Below are 21,392 nucleotides of genomic sequence, written 5' to 3' on the forward strand. Positions count from 1 at the left end.
GTTTAATATCAGAATGGAGTGAACGAGTGACGGAAACACGTCACTTCGAGAATCATGATAATCACTACACCTCATTACCATTCGGTAAAAAGGGAGTGAAAGTCAGAGTAAGGGTAAGCTGGGTAAAGTGTACATGTACTGGAGTTTTGAAGGGATTGTTGGGAATTGTAGAGGGACACGGGGGTTATAGGGAAGTTGGAAATTACATGAGGAATTGATTAAAGGAAAGGGTTGGGAAGAAGTTGGGGTAGAGTATTTAGGAGGGGGTTGGAAATGACAGGAGAATATTGGAGTCAGTGAGGTTGGGAATTACAGAAAAGAACTGAAGCCTGAATGAGGTTAGGAATTAATGGATTAAGGGAGAGGATGAGAATTACATAGGAGTATTGAAATATGGGAAAGGATGGGAATTACAGTGGGGTATTGAAGTCAGGGAGAGGATGGGAATTATGGGGGTATGGACTTCGGGGGAGGGGGGGTGGGGGGGAGGCGGGAATTACAGGGAAGTATTGGAGTTTGCGAAGGCTGGAAATTACAGGGAAGTATTGGAGTAAGGGGAAGCTGGGAATTGTAGAAAAATATTCCAGGTTAGAATTAGGGAGAAAAAACTGTACTAGTTTGAATACTTTGTACTTCTTTGTGCCATTAGAAAATCAGCGATTCCTTTGTAGGATTTGTCGACGTTAGCAAACGTTCAGCATTATTTTAAACGGGACCAGTTAGACGTTTCCTCTTTCCTTCCTTTCAATTTATCATGATTGCTGTACTACACCATTCATATTCCGATAGGAAAGGAAGGGAAACTTCTATATGAAAGGAGACTAATCTGGGTGCGGCTCAAGCTTTTTATCCCTAAAAGATACCACTTCAAAACACGGACAGTCACGGTACATTTTTATTTCATTTTAATGAAATAAAAACATAAAAGAGCGACCCTAAAGAAAACCCTGCCGGCTAAAAACGGCTTTATGTCCTGAACACCCTAAATGAGACCAAAGTCCGTACTATTTACACTCCTAAGCGAGAGGGCATTACCGTCTATTTCAAGTGGAAGTCTTGTAAGCTTGTAATTCTACTGGTCCTCTAGTGTGGCAGTTGTTAGAGTGATTTTATTTAACCCGTGAAACAACATCTAACAATTAGTGCTAAATAGTGAAAACTAAACAAAAGAAAACAATGAAATAAGTGTCTAATAGCATCTATTTGGGTAGTAACTATTTCACGGTTGAAGTAAAATCACTCTATTGTGTTTGGGACTAATGTCATTGTTTCCGTTGTTTGATTTATTGTATCTCGAAGGTTAGCGAGCCATTCATGTGAAACCTTGCGAGAAATGCCACCCACCCGATCATTGCCGTAAAATATCCGATCCCGTGTTAACAGGATGCCGTGAAATATCCCAAAACACGGGAAATCTCACGTGACTCGATTTGTTTTTATCGCTGGTACTTGGTTCATAAAATGGAAATAAAAAGTTTTAAAGATCATTTACTTCTTTATTGAAAATCAGTGTTTTTCACAAACTATTTCTTTCTGAATACCAAGCTGTATCAAAATTACCCCTCCACCACCTCCACAAATGATATTATAATATTACTAGGATCAAAGAAAAATTGAAAAGTGCGTTATAATTGTCTTTTTCGCAGTTAAAGCAACAGGTGAAATTACTTAGTGTCACGGTAGACTTGATTTTAGCGACATATTTTTTTTATTTTCGCCTTTTCAGAGGGACAAGAAATTGATGCTTGCTTTTGCTTCTTTGCCCGTCAATATGTCCACTGCTGTAACTTTGATCTCAGTATCGCCGAACATCATACACGTTTTAAGTTCTCTTGGTTTCTTGGAATCGATGTCATCCACTTCAGGTATCTCCAAAAGCAACTGACCGCACTTCTTTACGCCTTGGTCTGTGACAAAACTAACGTTTTCTTCCTCGGTGGAATAAATCATAATAATTGTGGAAGCTTGTCCTGGTTTGGCGGGCGCGTAACTCCTTGTAACGCTCTCTCCAAGTTTCATGGGCTGATCAGAAGTCACAAATTTGTCAAACACATCCGTGCACCATTCGACTCCCGATTTCTTCACGAGTTTGTTTCTCGGGTGTTTACCGACGATGAATCGATTAAGGACTCCGACGCCGTACGTCATTGCAGCTCGTCGAACGCGCACAACCGTGGGATCCAACCCGAACAGCACTGCGCCTCTGAGAATTGTCAGCCCGACCTCTTGAGGAATTATGACTTTCATTTTTGAATCAAACGCTTCACGGACGGCCGTTTGAAGCAATGGCGACTCGGCAAATCCTCCAACGAGAAAAAGAAAGTTTAGCCCTTGAACACTTTCTTTGCTGATAAGGGTTTCAATATGTTCCACAATTTTGCTCAAAACAGGCGCAAACAGTTCTTTCATGGTTTCAGGCGCTATTCTCAACATTCCTTGTGAAGACCATTTCACGTTTGGATTTCCAAACTTTTTCACCGCTGAATCAATGCTGGAACTTTTGTGTTTCTTGTAGTAGTCGATAAACGAATAAGGCATTGAGATATTTAGTGGATCGGTCTTGTTTGGGCTCGCAGTTCGCTTCTTTGCCTCAAAAGCGATCATTAAGTCGACCCAGCCAGCGGGTCGTTTGTTTTTGAACTGTTCAATAAAGTCTTTGCCAAAAATTTTCTTTAGAAGCAGTTCAAACTGCTCGTCCACACCAGTGGCCCCACAGGCCCCTCCCGTGCCCCTGTGGAGCTCCTGTAAGGTGCCGGTTTGTGAGTCTAATTCATGCACTGTAAGGTCGACTGTGCCGCCTCCACAATCCACCACTAAGTAACGAGTGTTTTCTGAATAAAACAAAAGAGGCGTCAGTGAGTAAGTGCCAATTATCCCAATGGCTAGAAGAGTTGGGACATAAAGTAATCTCACTGTTTTCTGCCAACGCCACCCCCCCCCCCAACCTCGTTCGGCCAGGGCTGCAGCTGGAAGGTTAACGAATCTATCCTAACCCTTCCCCCGTCCTCCTTTAGGCTTTTTAAGATTTTGATTTCCGACGGAGGAGAGACATTTCATAAATTTGTCAGCAATAGTTGACTGTGCAGGCGGACTTCATTCATTTGCAAGACAAACTGCAATCAAAAGAAAACAGTCCTCTTTCTTAGATTTATAACTCATTAATTTTACAGAGGAGATGATCTTTTATAGCGTTCGTTTACTGTTATACAGGGTATAACAAGATCTTAGGGGTCTTAAGGTCTCAGTCATTTCTTCCAGCTAAATACAAACTTGTACCCTTCAACGGCGCTGGCGATTTGACTTACAGTGCAAGTAAAGCCACCTTGAAAAATTTGATCAGCCAATCGTAGTGAGTCACATACATGTTCTTCTCTTGTGGAATAAAAGAAATTACCTTGAAATTCATCACCAACCAGTGCGTCTATTTGTGAGGCGATGGTGGACCGTCGCTTTGTCTCCTCGGCCCATGTACAGTCCCTTAAGCGTAACTTCCGGCAGTAGATCGAGGCTGCTTCCGGTTCCAGGGCGATCAGAAGGCGGTCTGGGGCATCTTGTGTGGTTAGACCAGCCTGTTAATATTTCAGATATCACTTAGTAAGGCGCCGCCAACAAGGTTTTAACACTTATTTTAATTATGAATGGAAAATCGAATTGCTTAAATTAAAGTAAGTGTTGAAAACCTTGTTGGAAAAGAGAAAATTACAAGGAGACTCCGACTACGGAACATGTGATCACAGGTTATTTTTAGAATCAATATCTAGCCTGTTCATTAACGTGATGATTGCCAGTAGTGATATCATCTCACGGCTGTTAATTAAACAATAAACCTGCAGTCAGGAAATCATAAGAGAGCTTGTTAATTAATTTGATCGTATGTTGTTACACCACACCAAGCTCATTACACCCAACCAAAAGCATTCACTTCGTTACTTATTTAAGATTAACTTAAAAACACGTCGTGCGATTCTTTAAAATATCATAGTTCTTCTTCCCTTGTAACATTACCCTGCACTTTGTTTTTGGTTGCCATGGAAACAACTGCATGCTAAGGGTTCAGTTCTTTGTTCCCACAGCAGGTAGTTGTAAATATGTTAATTAATGTCGATGTTTTTTTCCTTAATAATAAACGAGTTTCAAAATGTCAGCATAAATGTGTTAGTTCTTATTTGCATTTAAATGAAGCTTAAACGAACTTGCTGCTCTGACCAAAAATGCCGAATAGTACAGGGAACTAAATGATGATAGCAAGAACGGAAAATTGAATTTGACTCACAAAATTACGAAAAATATTTTACTGCGCCATCATGCATATGGTTTAAACCCTAAGTAACGTGACTTCTTGAGCCATCAATGACAGTGCTTTCGTTTCAGATATCACGAGAAAGCTAAATCGCACCTGCAAGAGATTTAGCACAAAAAGGCAAATATCATATAAGCTCGAGCGTTCAATGGAAAGCAACCTCAGAGTGCTCGAAAGTACTGGTTTGCAATGCTCTCTGTTGCTATTTTTGTGACTGTATTACTGGTTGCTGGGGTAACATTATTTCATCTCTACTACGTTGGAAGTTTGTGTTGCGGGCTTCGGCAGAGACACAGGGCTCGAATGAACACCTACATGGTGAAGTAGCGACTAAAATTTTCTGATTTCTGCTGCAGTCAAGAGAGAACTGAAACTAGATAAAGGTGTACAGATTTTTGACGATATTAAAGCTTTTTCATGACTCAAAACACAGCTCAATCTGGTTTTGGAAGCTCATCAAGTACGTGGATTCTGTCATTTCTGTTAACCAGTTGTAGTTACATTTTATTGGAAGAGAAAATAAATGCATACGGATTGTTTATTTTAAAACAGGACAAGAAGCCGTATGCCATGAAAGATGATATTTCTGAACGGTAAGTGATTGAACTGTACTCTAAGAACCCAGTTTTGACATTCCATGACAAAAAAACAGGCTAATGGGCCAGTTCTAACAAACAACCCATCATTGATAATGCTCGCTTTTCGCTAACTATTCAGTTTAAGATGTTTTTATGAAACTTGAACCCGGACCAAATGATATTTACATCAGTATACGCGAACTATATCATTTCGAAAGGCATGCCAAAATAATTTTTTCAATTGCGAAGGGTATATAGACCGTGGCGGAGTTATTACTTTTAAAATTTTAATTCATACCAAGGAATGGATTCATCTAGAGAATTGGCGGCATAATCAGATTCAGAACTGTATCGTCGTGCACTAAACACTTTTCAGCCTCGTGCAGTGGGAATTTTTAATAATTCAAGATTTAATTTTCTCAGTTGCAGGTGGCAAAAGAGACCTTGGACGCAGGCCAACGTGACAAACACGGAAAACGAAAACAAATTTCATTGAATTTACGAAACGTGATGAAGTGCACTCCTCTGTTACAGCTCAGTGAAGAAAATATCTGACGAAAATAACTTTGACGTGTGAAAAGTGGATGAAACCCGTGCGAGGAAAGCCTTTTAACCGGACAAGATGGTGTTTACAGTGGTTGTTCTTGGAGTAATCGTGGCTGGGTTGAGCGTGCTGGATATTTACTTGCTTAAACAATGCTTTGGAGAGCAACCGAGAGAACGGCAGGATGAAAACAATGAAGATGTTCAGCAAGTATTTCCTGTCACCATGCCTTATTTCTTTGCGAGATAAACTGTTGAAGAATAAAGCTGTGTTTATCAGGATGAAACTGTGACTCTGGATTACTTTTAAACGCACACATGGGAAATGCAGCATAAAGATTTGAAGATGACACTCCTCTTAGGGTTTATATTTAATGGTGAACGCAGGATAAAGATTTTAAGACGATACTCCTTTTATGGATTATATTTAGAAGACGTTTATTTAAAACAGTTCGATACAAACTAAATTCATTCTTAGTGGATGCATTCAGTTGCTCATTGGTTTTCAATGTTGTGGAATTTGCCGCATTTTTATTTCATTTTAGGAAAGTTAATTCAATTTAACATTTGTCCACTTGTCATATAACGTATAACATGAATATGCTGTAGAATTCCTTCTCATATTTTGTGAAGCATAAAGAAGTTGTATAATATCTAGGCTTTGTGGCAAGTTTAAATGTGTTTTTAATTTTATAGTTCTATTCAACAGCATAAGCTGTAGATTTAATATAGTATAGAATTCTAGAGGAACCAGACGCCTATGTAAAATTTTTCATAAGTCATTTGTACGCTAACTTTGAATAGAATGGGACTTTTCCACGATTATTGATGTTTGATGCAGCTCTTTCAGTTTCACAGTTTTTGCTGACGAACGGCAAAAACATTGTCTCTCTTCACCTGTTTGGCTTCAGGCCAAATACCAAACATTTTAACAAGTGCATGCGTCATTTGTCATTTGAAAATATGTTGATTAAATTCACGTTTGTTTATAACAGCGAGCTCAACGGTTGACACCCGGCCATGAACCGACGCGTACACACGACAAATGAACCACAATAGCACTTTTTCCAAGAGGGAACGTTTCATTTGCAGAGAATTCATTCAGCGTTGAGAATTTTGGAGCAAACATGGTGGTTGTAGAGCTGGTAGTGGTTGGAACCTTCACAGCACTGACTCTTCTTGACGTGTATATGCTAAAGAAACTCTGCGAGGGAAAAGTGTACCGCGTCCATGTAAATTCCAAGTATCACTTGGGTGGCGACGGTTCGTACTTGCTGTAATCCAAGCGAACGGAACATTGAGATGGAAATGTTACCTAGATTAAAACCTGCAGTGATTTAACTTTATTTTGCACCAAAGATACTTTCGGGGAATAGAACAATGTGTACTCACTGATGCACTTGGCTAATGAACACACCGTCGGAAATCCTGGACATCTTGATAAACGCAATAACTGAAACGACTTTTTTTCACATTGCCGATGCTTTTTTTCTGTAAATTATGAAAAAATGTTTATATTTAAAGTCTCTCAGGACCTTAATTGCGAACTTGATAAACCTCTAAAGCGAAAGCTACCTACTTGTAACTAAAAGTATAAAGCTAACACTATGTTAAACATGGCCATCGAAGAGTCCAAACAACAGTTTACTAGTAACGTTTAAAGCAAACAAGCATCACTTCTGAGCTTGGGAAAGAGTATTGAAGTTATTTCTGCGGGTTCATGCTATTCAATTGCATGTTTTGGCGTTTCCATTGTGGACAGCATTGCTTGCAAGGAAAAGCAGTCGCCATATTTTAGATTGACTTTTCGGTCACAAGCGTTCGAAAATAAAATAATAAAACTGCTAAAACCAAAAGTGAGAATATTTAAGACAGAGTAATAGAACTTCTCTTTCGTGCTTACATAGAAGTATTTTATTATTGCAATATATCTTCTTATTCTTAGTCAAAATAATAAAGGATTGAATAAAGGGAAACTGGACTGCAATTAATATACAGAAACACCGATGTTTTTAGCCCCATCATACATAAAGCATTGTCAAAATCACATTTTTTTGTTATTGCTGAAATAATTTAAAATACCTAAACAAGGTTTAAAAGGGATCGAAATTAAAACATCGCTGTTGTTTGTTAATTTAAATATAGTGTAAATATTATTTTGCGGTTTACAAATATTCGTACATAGAATGACTAAGCAACGCAAATAAACTTTGTAAAAACTATCTCAGCCTCACATTTTTTTATTCGCGAGGCTTTATTCAATTAATCAATTCCAACATTTCTAGTTTTTCTCTATTAAGTATGGCACCAATATGTTATAAGCGCTATGCTGCAAAACATAAAATGTCGAGAAAATTGCTGGTCCTGGGCAGGACTAAAGTCACATGACTATTGGTTAACCAATAGCTTCTCTCCGCCCTTTAGATTAGCTACGTACCGAAATCAATTATTTAAAACTTTTGTTAAGAAATAGGTAGTGATAAAAAACATCCGTAACTGATGATAAAATGGCAATGGTATGCTCTGTGAAAGGTGTCACGTACCGACGTAAATTTTGTGCATACATTCATACACACACACGCATGTTGAGACCGAAACGATAAGAGGTTTGAAAGTTATGAAACTACAATAGCTAATATGACCACATATGACATCGAGTTTCTTTTGCCCATTTCTGCATCAAGCAAGCCAAGATGCGTTTTGAACGAGCGGTTTTGCTTAATACAATGTCTTTGATGACAAATGCTTCCTAAAAACAAACATTTAAAGGTTGACGGTTTGCTTTGAAATAAGATAACGTCTTGTTAATGTGAAATACACAGAATTTCACTCAAAATTTAAACACCCATAACTGAACACCCTACTGGAAAAAGTTGCAGCAAATAAAATTGTGTCGATAAATTTTTGGATACAGATGAGAATTAAAACGTGTCCAAAAGCAGAACCGATCATATATTTATTTATTTGCAATTTAAATCCTTCGGTTTTAATTATGTCAGCAGAAACACTTCCCTCACTCACGTTTATTTAAGAACGAGCAGGTGGCATGGAAAGTGGCATACTTCCAGCCACAAAACTTAAAAACATCTCAAATACCACACAAACAACATTCCTTGAGGACAGTGAAAATCAACTCGAAATAATTTTCAACCGATCACAGTCCAACAGCGACTAAAAGCCGTGTAGAGCCATGGTATTCGTGGAGGTTTTCGTTGCAATTACTGTGGGGGCAGTGGTGGCTATAGAGGCTTTCATCCTGAGGAAAATTTGCCGTGGTGATGAGCTGCCATATCTGAAGCATGGTCCACTTTTTGTTTCCCGGGGCGAAGCTTTGGCACTGATGGCCGCAAAATAACAAGTGAAACAACATCGCAACATACAGATTTGTTGTGGAAAAACTAACTTTCATCATTATTTTTTGCAAATAACAAGTCAACAAGACACTGATATTTTTTATTTCACTCATGGCTGTGTTATAAAGCTGGAAATTTTAATTTTAAGAAATTGTGACTGCACAACGTTTCTTCAACACAGTTATTTTTACTACAATGTAAGGCTTTGTGATTTGGTTTTGAATGTAGAGACCCATCGCTTCGGTGTTTCGAAAACTCAATGAATTTACAAATATGAAGGGTGCAAGAGAAGTAGTCTGGATCAAAGAACGACTGGACAATGAAATACGTTGAATGGACTGTGAACATTAAACTTGTAGATTTGCTCTGACTCATGAGTAGTTTAGTTTTTGCCATGCAAAAAATGTAAAATCAAATCACCGATCGGTGGAACACTGATATTTTAAAGTTATATGCATGTATGCATTTACATAGCGCACATTGCACTCTACCTTTGACTTTTTCTTTTGTAAAATGTCCAATAAAGGTTTATACAATTGGGTTAAATTTTGTACTTATTTGATGGACGTTTCGACAAATTGTCTACGCTTTAGTTTTGCAATAACCTTCTTTTAAGCGCTGAAATATTTCTTCTTACAAATGACCACAAATTTCATTAAATATTCGTTCCGAGAATTTGGTTTTATATCAAGATCATATCCTTTAGTGGGTGTCTTTCATTATTCTCCCCACCTGTCTCCCTACTAAAGTACTGGTATTGTGAGGAGATCTTAGTTGTTGATCACACTAAGGACCTGTACGTGCAGTTCCCGAGCAGCCAGTTTTTGGATTCGTTCCAAATTGTGCAAGTCGCAGCTTAGAAGTTGAATTACGACGACTGTCGGCAAAAATGTAACAGTTGCGAAGGCGATTGTAAATCTTCAGTTGTGTACCTGAGATACTATACGTTAGCTGAGGTGCCATGGTCGTTCTTGAATGTCTTGCGTTCGGCTCGCTCGCCGCGGTAGTAGTAAGCGAACTTTACATCCTAAAGAAGTTATTTACAGAGAACAATTTCCCGTACGTTAACAACTCCACTCCAACACCGATCACAAGTTTGTTTAGCGGCAGCAGAAGCGAATACGCTTGAGGAAACGAGGAAAGAAAGAGAGAGATTTTGCTTTGTAAATATTCGTCACAAGTACGAGATGATTTTCAAAAACGTTGCACTTTATAAATTGCAGCAACAATCAATTTCGTTCCACATTTTTCAACGTGATTATCACAATAGTACCCACACTCTGAACGGTTACAATGTTTAGGCAAGATATGGACACAGGAGATCCAACCAAAAGAGGCAAGGGACGAGTTCCTGTCAATGGCTTTGATGTCTTTTGGATCGCAAGTACTATGTAAAGTGATTCTGTGCGCTGGGCTTAACTGGACGAGACACTTGTGCATTTTTAATGTCGACATTTGAACAACATATCCCCTTTCAAAACACCAACTTCGAGCCATTGTTCTCAATCTTATAGCGGAGACTGAAAACCCGTTCACAATGATGGGGAATGCTGTACATTCAGTTTAGTAAGAAGTAGTTTGGTACGGGAGGTTCTGTGTTAAAATAAGTCTTTACTATTATATTTCATTGTTTTTAGCTAACGAATTTACGAACACATACTAAGTAATTGTAACACAAATTGTGACGGTTTTCTATTGGAATTAACGAGAGCTATAAAGTGCCATATAAAGGGTGAGAACTGTCTACTTTAAAATCCTAACGAACAAAATGCTGTTTTTTAATGTTATAATGACATGTCTAGGTAGCACGACACATTAATTACTGGGATGTTTTTCAAAGTGCATTAAAAAACAATCAAACCACAAAAGACCCTCATAACTGTTTTAATTTAAATTGACGTTTGAAATAGTTTCTTAGAAAATGAGGAATAACCACTGAACGTTCTTTACTGAATACATTTTCACGGTAAGAATTGATACTTAAAAAAACACCCTAATTCTTTTCTATTTGAGTAACACGTCTTTTCCAGGTTCGTGTTAATTAGTGATGTTAAGAAGTAATGTTTCGATGTTTCGAAAATTATATCGAAAGTGATTTTTCTCTAAGAATTCAAGAAATAGTATCTGAAATCTAGTTCATCTCATGGAAAGGTCCTGATATCTGGTTTCCAGCACACCGAATGCATCACATTATATAATAAGTAACTTGTCTTTTTAATAAATTGAAAGACTTCAATGCTGTACGTCATGTGGCGTCTTGTGGTAAGCCGCAAAAGAACGAGGATTCGTGTTATAAATAATTTGACGGTCGTGGGCGGGAAATCAATAGGGGGAGGGGGAGGGGGGGGGGGGGTTTGTTTTTCAAATTTGTTAAAAAAAATCTGGGAGATACTCCCTGGTGTCTTTCCCACCCCCCCCCAACTTCCCCCCCCTCCCCCTTTTTTTTTTTTTTTTTTTTTTTTTTTTTTTTTTTTTTTATTTTTTTTTACAGTGAGAAATAGACGTTGTGAGATGGGATACATTTCCAGAGGCAATTCCGTCGAGGCTGTAAATAGTTCAACCGCATCTAAATCATATTTAAATGGTTCGCCACAAATTGGCCACATGTGAGGCATTTGAACCAATCAGAAATCACCTTACGGATTTATGCCCTAGAATACGAACCATAAACTCGACTCACCTCGTAAGCCGCTGTCCTCATGAACTGTTTCGCGGGCGCCTTCCAGATGGCCGGGACTGTGAGAACCCATTGAATCTCTTCCTCCAAAATTTTGGTTGCTGATTGGTCAGACAGCTCCTCCAGCACGTGATCTTTGAAAAACTTTAACGCATGCGCAAAGACCGTCACGGCTCTTAACGCCTTGCCGTTAGCAGCTTTGATCTCTACATCTTTGTGAAGATCCTGTGAAGAAATTGGAATAAAAACGAAACAACTGGTGAATGATTCTTTTCGTCTTTGAAAAACCTTCTTTTCGTAAAAAGATGCTCGCGATGGTCTATCAAGGACTGTAAAGCTATATAACGTAAGTCAGAGCTTTCGCTCAAATGATGTCTCGTCCAGCCGATTCTCATAAATATTTCACAATGAAGTGCCTCAAAATGCAAACATTAATAAATAAATAAACTGATTCAACGTTCTGCCGGTTGCGGTTATGTAAGAAAACCTAAACATGTTAGTGGTTAAACGCAGTTTCACAAAACATTACTCGCTTTCTGAAATATTTTGCGCAACTTCAAAAAGTTAATCTTGCACAGTCTAAAAATAAAATAGTGTATGAACTACTTAACAATGATGTTAGTCTTTGGGCTTAAATGCCACTCAAGCTCAAGCTGAGGTATTTTACTGAAAAGAATGATCGCACATTGTTTATTGTGGACAATGTCTTAGAAACTGAATACGCAAAAGAATTTTTTACTGAGCCTTCAAGATTTAGTAGTTCGTGGCTATAATGACAACTTTCAACTGAAAAGTAAACTTTTACTGTCAGTTGCACAAGTTCACGAAGTTTTTCTTAATTAGATCTTCGCAAGTTCAGGAATTTATTTAAATAATCAAAGTTGCAAAAATACGTATGATCCTAATTTAACTGATTACTTTTTCGAACTGCAAAAGATAACGATAAGCGAAATGTATCGTTCATTGAGTAAAGAACAATCATGTTTCTTAAATGTTTAAATCAAAGACAAAACTAACAGGTAATTTTCCGAACACAAGTTTGGAAAAGAACGTAAACAAAGCTATTTTACCTTGTTTGTGTGTAGAGACATCTTAAACTTTTCAAAGTACATCCATTTTTTGGCGTCGTCCGGTTCTAAATCATGATAAAAATCCCGTGCGCCGAACCCAAACGAGTGGAAACTTCCATCGGGTTTTAACAGCAAGGTAGTCGGTGTTTTTTGGTTTGTGACATCCGGGATCGCCTCCTTCCCAGCGCCTCATCATGTGAACGCTTTCAGGATCGCGAGTGAAAGCGAACGCGTAGCCGCTAAATGTTGTTCCAAAGTCTATGGCTACCACGACAAAGTACTGATGTTGTGGAATGTGGACATCCTTGACTGGTAGGCCCGAGTCGATGGACGCTGGAAGAGAGTCGGAATCTAGCGAAGGTGATCGAGATGTTAGTTCGGAATCTTGGCCATTCCGCGACGACCCTGATGCCGAGTTCGATGACGTGTCCGCGGCCTCATGTATTTGACGAGAGTCCGAGTTTTCACTCGAGTTTGAATTCTGTACGCCATCCGGTTTGCTGAAATTTTCGTTTTTGTCGTCATTCGATTTCAAAACTTCGGAGCTTGAGACTCCTTCAGCCCGCTGAAAATTTTCTAAATTTTTCCCTTGTAGGGGCGACGGAGTTTTCAGGTCATGCTCTTTGAAGGATGTAAAATTTGCGGAGGAATTTCCTGCTTGCCTGTCTTCCTCGTCTGGTTGAAAAAAGACTTCTTGATCGTTATCAGAATCCATGTCTTCGAAATCTTTAATCAAACTGTCTGCTAGTAGCTCCAGGGATGTCGAGCACACGCTGGGCGAGTCCGAAAAGCGCCGAGGAGAGCCGATCGTGCATTGCTCCAGCAGAGCGCGCTCTTCTTCCGTCAGCGGGAAGTCAAACGGAGTCGGCGAGTTTGCGTCGACGTAGATAGACGGCAAGGGTGAGTTGGAGAAATCAAATTCACTGCTGCTATCCAGCATGCCCAGATCTTCCTTGATCTTCTGCAGTTCATACTCGCTTAGTGACGGTGTTATGTCGCTGTTATTGTTGTCGAATTTAAACTCGTGGAAGAACACCAAGTCATCGTCGAGGTTACCCGCAGTGTTAATTACATTGTTGTTTTCCATGGCCGCGCCGCAGTGATCTTTAGAGGTCGCTAGTGGGAAGTAAAAACATTCTGTAACTTATTTATACATGTGAATATTACAGAGAGTGATCGTAATGCGAATACTTTAGCCTGCTCGAGATAATTGACAGCCAAATGAGTTTGAATGTACAATAATCAAGCGGCGAAAATAAAAGAGTTTTAAAAGAAAAAAACTGATTTGAATAAAGTTACATGGACTTGTTATGGCACAAAGGGGCTAGCGATTGGACATGCTTCGTAACTATTTGGTTCTCATGACAAAAAGATCATTGAGATAAACACTAACTTCAAGGACTTACATTGTTATCACTCCTCAAGGATCAGTTTTTCGTTACGGTCCGTGACAACACTTTGATAAAAAACCACTGAAACTAAAACAAAACTGCTGGAAACATTTAACCTTCGGGAAAAGCGAACTATTTGGAAGAAGTTGCGGTTTCGCAACAGAATTCTAAAACGACAGCGATGGCAAGTCTCGCCTCAATGATATCGAGTTCAAAAGTAGTTTATTATGCTAATTTGAACTGTAATATAGTTTTTGTTTAAACACGCTTTAAAGCAATAAACAAATTAGGGCGATTTCAATAGCGAAGCCAGCCCAGCGCGTAATTACATGTAATTACTTACGCATGAATAAAACCTGCCAATAATCAGCTAACAGAAAATTGTAAAATTGAAAAAGTAATGTACAATGAAGGTACTAGATTAACGGCGCGAATGAAACAAGGTTAAAAGCGAAGAAATACTTGGAACAAGGGAGGTCAGTTTGAAGGCGATTTTTTTGTGAACGCATAAACGGAAGGGAGGAGATGACCCGTACTCAAACAACATTTTAGCTCCGCATAAAGCGCATGGAATACATTTTTAAAAAAAAAGAAAGAGAGCAGGTCATTTGCCACTAAGTTCGAGCATGAATTTCCACCACATTTTAGCTGAGATCAAGACGAAAAACATTCTTAGAAGTCACTAAAGTTACCTGTAATCGAATTCAGAGCTGTAGCTCTTGTCCTTGCGCCTGAACAAAACAGCTTTCTTTATGAATAATATTTTTAGTTCTGTTGAACTATTTACTCTTACCAAACAGGTGGATGTTACATCGCTTGTAAAAACTCCAGTGTCAATTCGACAATCCCATGACACTTACAAGTTGGCTTTTTATCAATTACGTCTTTTAATCAAGAAAACCGTTTGCAAACAAGATACCAAGGTAGCAAATAAAATTTGAAATTGCTTCTAACAGTTTGTTTGCAAACCTGCTATATAAGCCTGACAAAAGTTCAGTTCCATTAATACTTTCACCCTACACTTTTAATGAAATTCTTTGAAGAGTTTCTGCGGAGCAGGTTTTTCTAAACAAAACTTACTGCTCAAATGCGTTTCACTGCAATCGTTGCAAAAGACTTGCTACAGAGAATTGGGAAAAAATAACACGTTCACAAAAATGACTTTTCGATCACCGTGTACTGCATCTGTTTTGGTTTTAACTGGAAAGTTTCCAAAATATTTTATTAAGCAAATGGTTCGAACATAAGCGTAAGAAATGCGTAAAATGGCGTTATCGTCTTCTTGGCTCGTACTAACTCTTACTGATATGTAAATCTTCCCTTCAATATAAACGTTAAAAATATTTGCAGACTGGCAGTTTTTTCACCTCTAAAAAAAGAAAAAAATATGTGCCAGAGAGGAATTCAAATGAGCATACCTACCTCTCGTCAATGTCAACAGAAGCATAGAAGTAAATACGGGTTATTAATCACCTTGGCCGCCAAACAATGTGAGAGAAAGGCTCTAAAGAAATTTACATTTCGGCAATACGAACTTTAGCTCAAGACCATTAGTGAATGGATTGCCTGATTTAGTTGCTCATTCACTTAATGCTTTTACTGTTATACTAGGTTTGTATGAAAAGCATTAAGGGGGCTTATCCATCAATCAAAATGTTACAAAGCCTCGTGAGAGATGTCTGAGATTAAGACAACTAGTTGAATGTTGTTGACGCTAATGTAGACGGAAAAATGGATTCGAATGGAGAATTTAATAATATCATCGCTAATATGGAGCATCGTTAATAAGCATTGCAAGTTATTTTGAAGGCAACAGAATGTCAAAGAGTCGGACTAGTTTAACACCAGGCAGCGGATCTCGACATAGTCGCTCGAACTCCTTTCCTGAAAACGTACTGGCCGAGAATTTACAACCGCCGCGAAAAACGAGTCGAGAGAGACGAAGCTTTGATGCCGTGCCTTCAAAATCCGAGCCGGATCCACTTCAAGATGGCAAGTTACTTGTTCTAAAAGTCATTGGAAAGGTGAACTTACGTATTGAGCGAAAAGAATATCAAGAATTGATCAGAATAGTGAATCAAATCCCCGGAGATGTACTAGTCCTCATTTTAGACAACCTATCCATCGAGAGCTTGTACGCTGATATTCCAAGCAGTTTAGCCTCGCTCGAAGCGCTTTATTCAAAGATATTTTACGATCGTCAAGGACGTCTTCCCGATCATGGATTGAGGTCCGACGATTTCGTCCATCATTTGGTTCGGTATTTCGTCGACGTCCTAAAGTACAACAACCAAACATTTGCAAGCGCGCGTTCGAGGGAACACATAAAGAACATTTTTAACATTTGTACACAAATGGACGAATCACTTCACCAGCGGTTTGTGCAGAGAGCGGAACAGTTTTCCAAGGCTTTAAATGGATTTTCCGAGCATGCCTTGCTTGAGACAATAACACGATCGTTTGCAACGTACTTTATGAAAATGCACGAGGCTTTGAGGACAGAATTAGAGCGAGCTGTAAGCCATTACAAACACGCTCTACAAAAACTCTCCGACGTTCTGTTGAACGTTCCGCTCAATAGCGCTGAGTTGTCTTCAGCTATTGCAGGAAACAGTCAAGCAGAAATGGATGACAAAACGACACAGTACATGAGAAAACTGTCAGGACAATCCATCGAGGACAGATTGTTCTTTAACCAGTCGCTTTTCAACGCAGTGCAGATTAATTCAAGAGATAAACTTCTGATTAACGGTTTAGTCGACAAGTTAGAAGCACGAATAAATCACGATAAAGAGGTAGGCGGTGTTTTAGTTGTTAGTACTAAACGTTCATTCAGTAAAAAGCACATGATATTTTCAAATTTTCAAAGTTTTAAACTGACCTATTCTTATCGAACAGAAAGAAAGTGACAGTTCTGATGTATTGACAACACAAAGGACGTTTTCTTAATCCGTATAATCTAATATCAGCAACCAAATTCTTCCTACTTGTCTTTACATGTCTTATAATACGGGTTGGGAGAATTTTAATTAATCTCAACACAATTTCCCTGGTTACCCTCTAATACAGATAGACTGGATGGTGCAGTTTCCCAATATAAGCTTTATTTGTCACCAGAAGAGGAATGTTTTTTTTTTTTAAATTTTAAATCAACAAAGGACTCGCACGGTTCTTTAAGTCACAGAGCAGTTCTGAAAGGCTGTTGAACTTAATCCTGAGATTGGCATAACTTCCAATACACCTTCTGCGGAAGAAGCACTTCTGCTCAACATAGGTAAATTTATGAGATGCTGAATAGATGAAGTAAATCGTGTGAACTGCGTTGGAAAGAACGAAAGAGAATGAGAAATGAGATCTTCGCAGTCAAACGTGTTTCACATCTCATCTGAGAGCACTGCTCATCTCGCTTCAGGTTCTTCAACTTCTGAGTCAGCTGAGAAAGGAGTTTAACGTATCACGTGACGAGCACGTTTTACCGCTGCTCGAGAGATTTCATCATGGGCACCGCCTGGTGCTACAGCTGTTGGAGGAATCACTAAAGGGTGCGGTCAAACCAGAGGAGAACACCCAAGATACCCACCATTACCCACACGACGGCCAGTGGTTCGGAGCCTGGTAACGTCAGCACTAATGAGGAGGCAGGTGGCAGTGACACTGACGTGTTTGATACTGTCACGCAATTGGATGAAACAGGTAACGCGAAGGTTCGAGTCCCCGCTGGCCAGCCACATTTTACGAAGTACGTTACGTCTTGTTGTTTTGTATATTAATTTTTTTTTTCTTTTTCCGGGTTTTTCCGGGGGGTTTTTTTAGTAAATTTTCTATTTCGGAAACAAAATTCATAAATTTTTTTAACAAAAAAAAAAAAATGTCAAAAGAACGTTCGATAGGTTAATATTCATATGATTTCAGTAACAGAAATAAAGTGGGATAGACCTGTATATAATTGTTGGTGAAACAAGCGCCAGGTTGTTCGAAAGCTGAATAGTTATGAGTAACTATGCACTTATCCGAGATTAAAAGTTAATCGAGGTTTTAATTTGAATTCAGAGAATAGAAAATATAAACAGGAAACCTCATTAAAAAGATAAAAAACTGAAATCAAAATTCGCGCCATTCGTGCGTTAGTACCGCCGACATCATCATCATCATCATCATCATCATCATCATCATCACTTTTGTTTACCCTCGGATTTGTAGAGTAGCTTGCTTATACAGCTAATATCGCCGAGCATTCCGCAGTACACAGCACAATGGGCAAAGACCAGACCACAACACCGGGAACTCCATGCTGCATGTTGGTGATTCACATTGGTCTCACTGCGCCTTTCCCAATTGGACAGAATTGTTAAAGAAAAAAAAAACATGATAAGGTTAATCGTGCTTTAACAACCGGGCCCTGGCAAATAAGCTAACATGCTGATGAATAAGCATCCAGCCCAGGGAGAGTAGCAACAGTTCCACTCGCCCACGCAACAGACGACTTTTTTTTTACCTAAACTTTCAATAAGTGACAATTAAATGAAATTCTTTTGCAGAATTTTCAGCGTTTAGTTCTGCCAGTAGCTCGAGTGACAATGTAGAGTCGACACAAGGCAAGAACCTGAGTCCAAAGGTTTCCAGAAAGCAACCATCGGATGAAAAGTCCAGCCTACGGAAAGAGCTGGAGGACAAACAAAAAGAGCTTGAAGCAGCACAGAAAATGGTCCAAAATTTGACAAAAAGAGAGAAAGATCTTATGGATAGGTAAGCGAAAAAAGCAAGAACTGATTTGAGAAATTTACTTCAAAACACTTCATAATTTAAGCGTTTTTCTTTCTCCAACAGCTAATCTGCTAGCGAATCTTTAACTACTGTGTAAGAATCATAACTAGTTTCCAACAAACAAGTTGATGAACCATCTAAACCGCAAGGAAAAATACAGTAGAAGGTTTTAATAATAACCGATCGTAAGACACGTTACCTTCACGTGTCTAACACGTGCCTTCCAGTTGCCAGAGAACTTATATACAATGTTGAATACTGCATGGTAGTTGAGGAATGCCTCTTTCACGCGGGAGGAAAACCAACAAACCTACACACCAATGCAGCCAGTTGTCTACATTCAATAGCAGAAAAACTAAAGTTTGAAGAGAAACATCTTAACCTCAACTTCTCTAACACTTCTTTCAGATTGCAAGATCAGGCGCAAAGACAGTTGAAAAAGGGCGGGAAATTCGAGGACCTGTCGGCAGGTGAGTGCCGTCCGTCTGCTCTGGTGGAGCGTTATGACAACCTTTACACGCAGACCAGGCTGGATGCTATGGATGAGCTCGACGAGGTTGAATCTCTTGAAAAGCTGGATGAGAACGGAGACATCAAGAACAAAATACTCTTCTCGGTTATCGTGGTGAGTGCAGTGATAGTACCTCTCCTCTTGCAGATGCCATAAAACCTTTGAGAGAAGTACCCCCAGAAAAGTAATTCCTTCCTAGTTGAGTGTTCATATTGCTTTTGTAAATCATTGGGGAAGCAAGTCCCATTTTGATTACTCTTCTTTAAAGTACCAAAAGTTTCCGATTCTGATAGTCTAATAAGTATATTAACTTATCGCCTTTACGATATGTCATGTTGCTTAGCAACGCCGCCCTTTCCGTGAACCGCAGGCTCATTCACTTATCTAAGTCGGAATATTGACCCAATCTCGTACCGAGTCCACGGCCTCCTTTGTCAGCCTTTGGACGCCACCTGGTGCTCTCCCGCTGACCAAGAATACTGAGCACTCTCAGTATGAGATTGATTCGACCATAAAAGCTACTTTCTATGAAGTAAAGTTACTGTCTGTACTCTCCACAGGTGGCTTTCCGCACGGTACAACACGCACTCACAGAAAAACAACACAAGCTTAAAAAACTGTTAGATATCCCGGATGAAGAGACGAAAGCAGAGCAAGCCCAGGATATACAAGACCGCATCACTGACTACTTCCGACAGACAGGCGCACGATTAAAAATCGACAGTGTCAAACGGGTAAGTTTTAAGATCAGCGATACACTGACGATGTACAGTTGAGGATAAAACGCTAATTTAGAAGGACAACCAGTAGGCGATAATGAAGACAGTTTTGGAAGAAAAGAAATACCGTTAATCTGCATCTTCGTGATTTGCTTGTAAGAAACTATGACAAATCCTCGGGAAATGTACGAAAAGAGAGAGAAACAAAAAATGCAGAGGACCAATCAATGCAAACTAACCAAACCTGCCAACATAGTGGAAGTGGGCTTTGAAACTGGAAGAGTCGGTCATAATTCTTTAACACAATGACGAAAACAGTAGTAGATATACTAGAGGAGAGGGCATTTAAAGTTGACTTTGATAAATTATCCTTTTTTCGCAAATTGTACATTTGCTTTTTATTTTTTGTTTTGTTTTGTTTAGGCACTCTAAAATTTTAGCCGACATTCGAACCCTCAAATATTTTGTTAGTTAAAGTATGTTTACTTTTGAATAATTTTCTTCCCCTTTTCAGGATGTAAGCAAACAGTTGTGGAGCACATTGTACGACTTTCCCGAGTTACAAAACTGTGCCAAGTTAAAAGAATACATGGATGAAAGCGTACGCTTGTCCTGGATGATGGCTGTCCAGATTCCACCAATGATCATCGAGTATGAAGCCACAGAGTTCTCAGACAAGCTACATGGACGGTTTATGACCTCCGACATGAAATCTCTAGTGATAAAGTATCACGTGTGGCCAGCTTTAATTGACTCACATGGCGGTCACGTGCTATATAGGGGAGTTGTGGTTACGTGACTTGTACCATGGCAAAGATTTGCAACAAAAGTAACTACCCCAATCCCAGGAGGGTGGGAAGGACTCCCTATATGCAGTGGATAGTCAAAGGTGGTCGACAAAGCCGTCTTGGTATCTCATGGGGGCCAAATATTAGGTAAATATTGCCAGACTAATAAAGCGAGAGTCTGGCGCTTTGTCCAGGGTTACGAGGCTTTTAACAGTTTCTGACGAGCACCCCCGTTACTTTTATACGGGAGTTTTGACCGTGAAAACTGAATTTTGACAAAAAAAACTACAACAAAAAACAGAAATTAAGTTAGCATTTTGCCTATTAAGGCCAATGTAACTAAGAATCCTGACCTAACAAATTGAAACCAGAATGTGCCTACTAAATCTGCTTGACTGAAAGGGCACAGTCATATTAACAACGCAATGATATCGAAGATATAAGACCAGACAATAAAATTCGAACATTAAACTGTTATTTGTTTTATTTGCCGTCAGACAGCAGGATTCACCATTTCTGACCTTTCTAGAGGACAACACTCTAAACTTTAGTAAATTACAACTTACGGGTGAATATAAAGGCTCATAGGAAGACATCCCGCCTTGCGGGAAACGAGCGAAACAAAACAAGGTCTGGGAGAGCCTTTCCCGATCATTTTAACCACATGCACTTATCAGTGCCATTGTCGAGTGAACGAC

At 39.2% G+C, this 21,392-nt stretch overlaps 1 protein-coding gene, 1 long non-coding RNA gene and 1 pseudogene across 3 annotated transcripts; 2 read left to right on the forward strand and 1 right to left on the reverse strand.

Annotated features, from left to right (window-relative positions):
- Positions 1-1,256: 1,256 nt before the first annotated feature.
- LOC144643666 (heat shock 70 kDa protein 12A-like) lies at positions 1,257-14,336 on the reverse strand. Its single transcript, XM_078502983.1, is given in 6 exon segments — positions 1,257-2,831; positions 3,395-3,569; positions 11,455-11,676; positions 12,522-12,683; positions 12,685-13,637; positions 13,928-14,336. Coding segments are annotated over 5 exon segments (2,592 nt in total). The 5' UTR covers positions 13,609-13,637; positions 13,928-14,336; the 3' UTR covers positions 1,257-1,722.
- Positions 3,675-9,320, forward strand: LOC144643664 (uncharacterized). The gene is made up of 2 exons (XR_013568948.1): positions 3,675-4,893; positions 5,302-9,320. It is a non-coding gene; the product is annotated as an uncharacterized LOC144643664 (long non-coding RNA).
- Positions 14,337-15,655: 1,319 nt separating the features above from the next.
- Positions 15,656-20,772, forward strand: LOC144643670 (uncharacterized; annotated as a pseudogene). The gene is made up of 6 exons (XR_013568950.1): positions 15,656-16,707; positions 17,325-17,605; positions 18,451-18,658; positions 19,085-19,301; positions 19,748-19,921; positions 20,421-20,772. The product of XR_013568950.1 is annotated as an uncharacterized LOC144643670 (transcript).
- The last annotated feature ends 620 nt before the right edge of the window (positions 20,773-21,392 follow it).

This window comes from Oculina patagonica, chromosome 2 (assembly GCF_052425735.1).
Source record: "Oculina patagonica isolate OP01 chromosome 2, crgOcupat, whole genome shotgun sequence".
Taxonomy (NCBI): Eukaryota; Metazoa; Cnidaria; class Anthozoa; order Scleractinia; family Oculinidae; genus Oculina; species Oculina patagonica.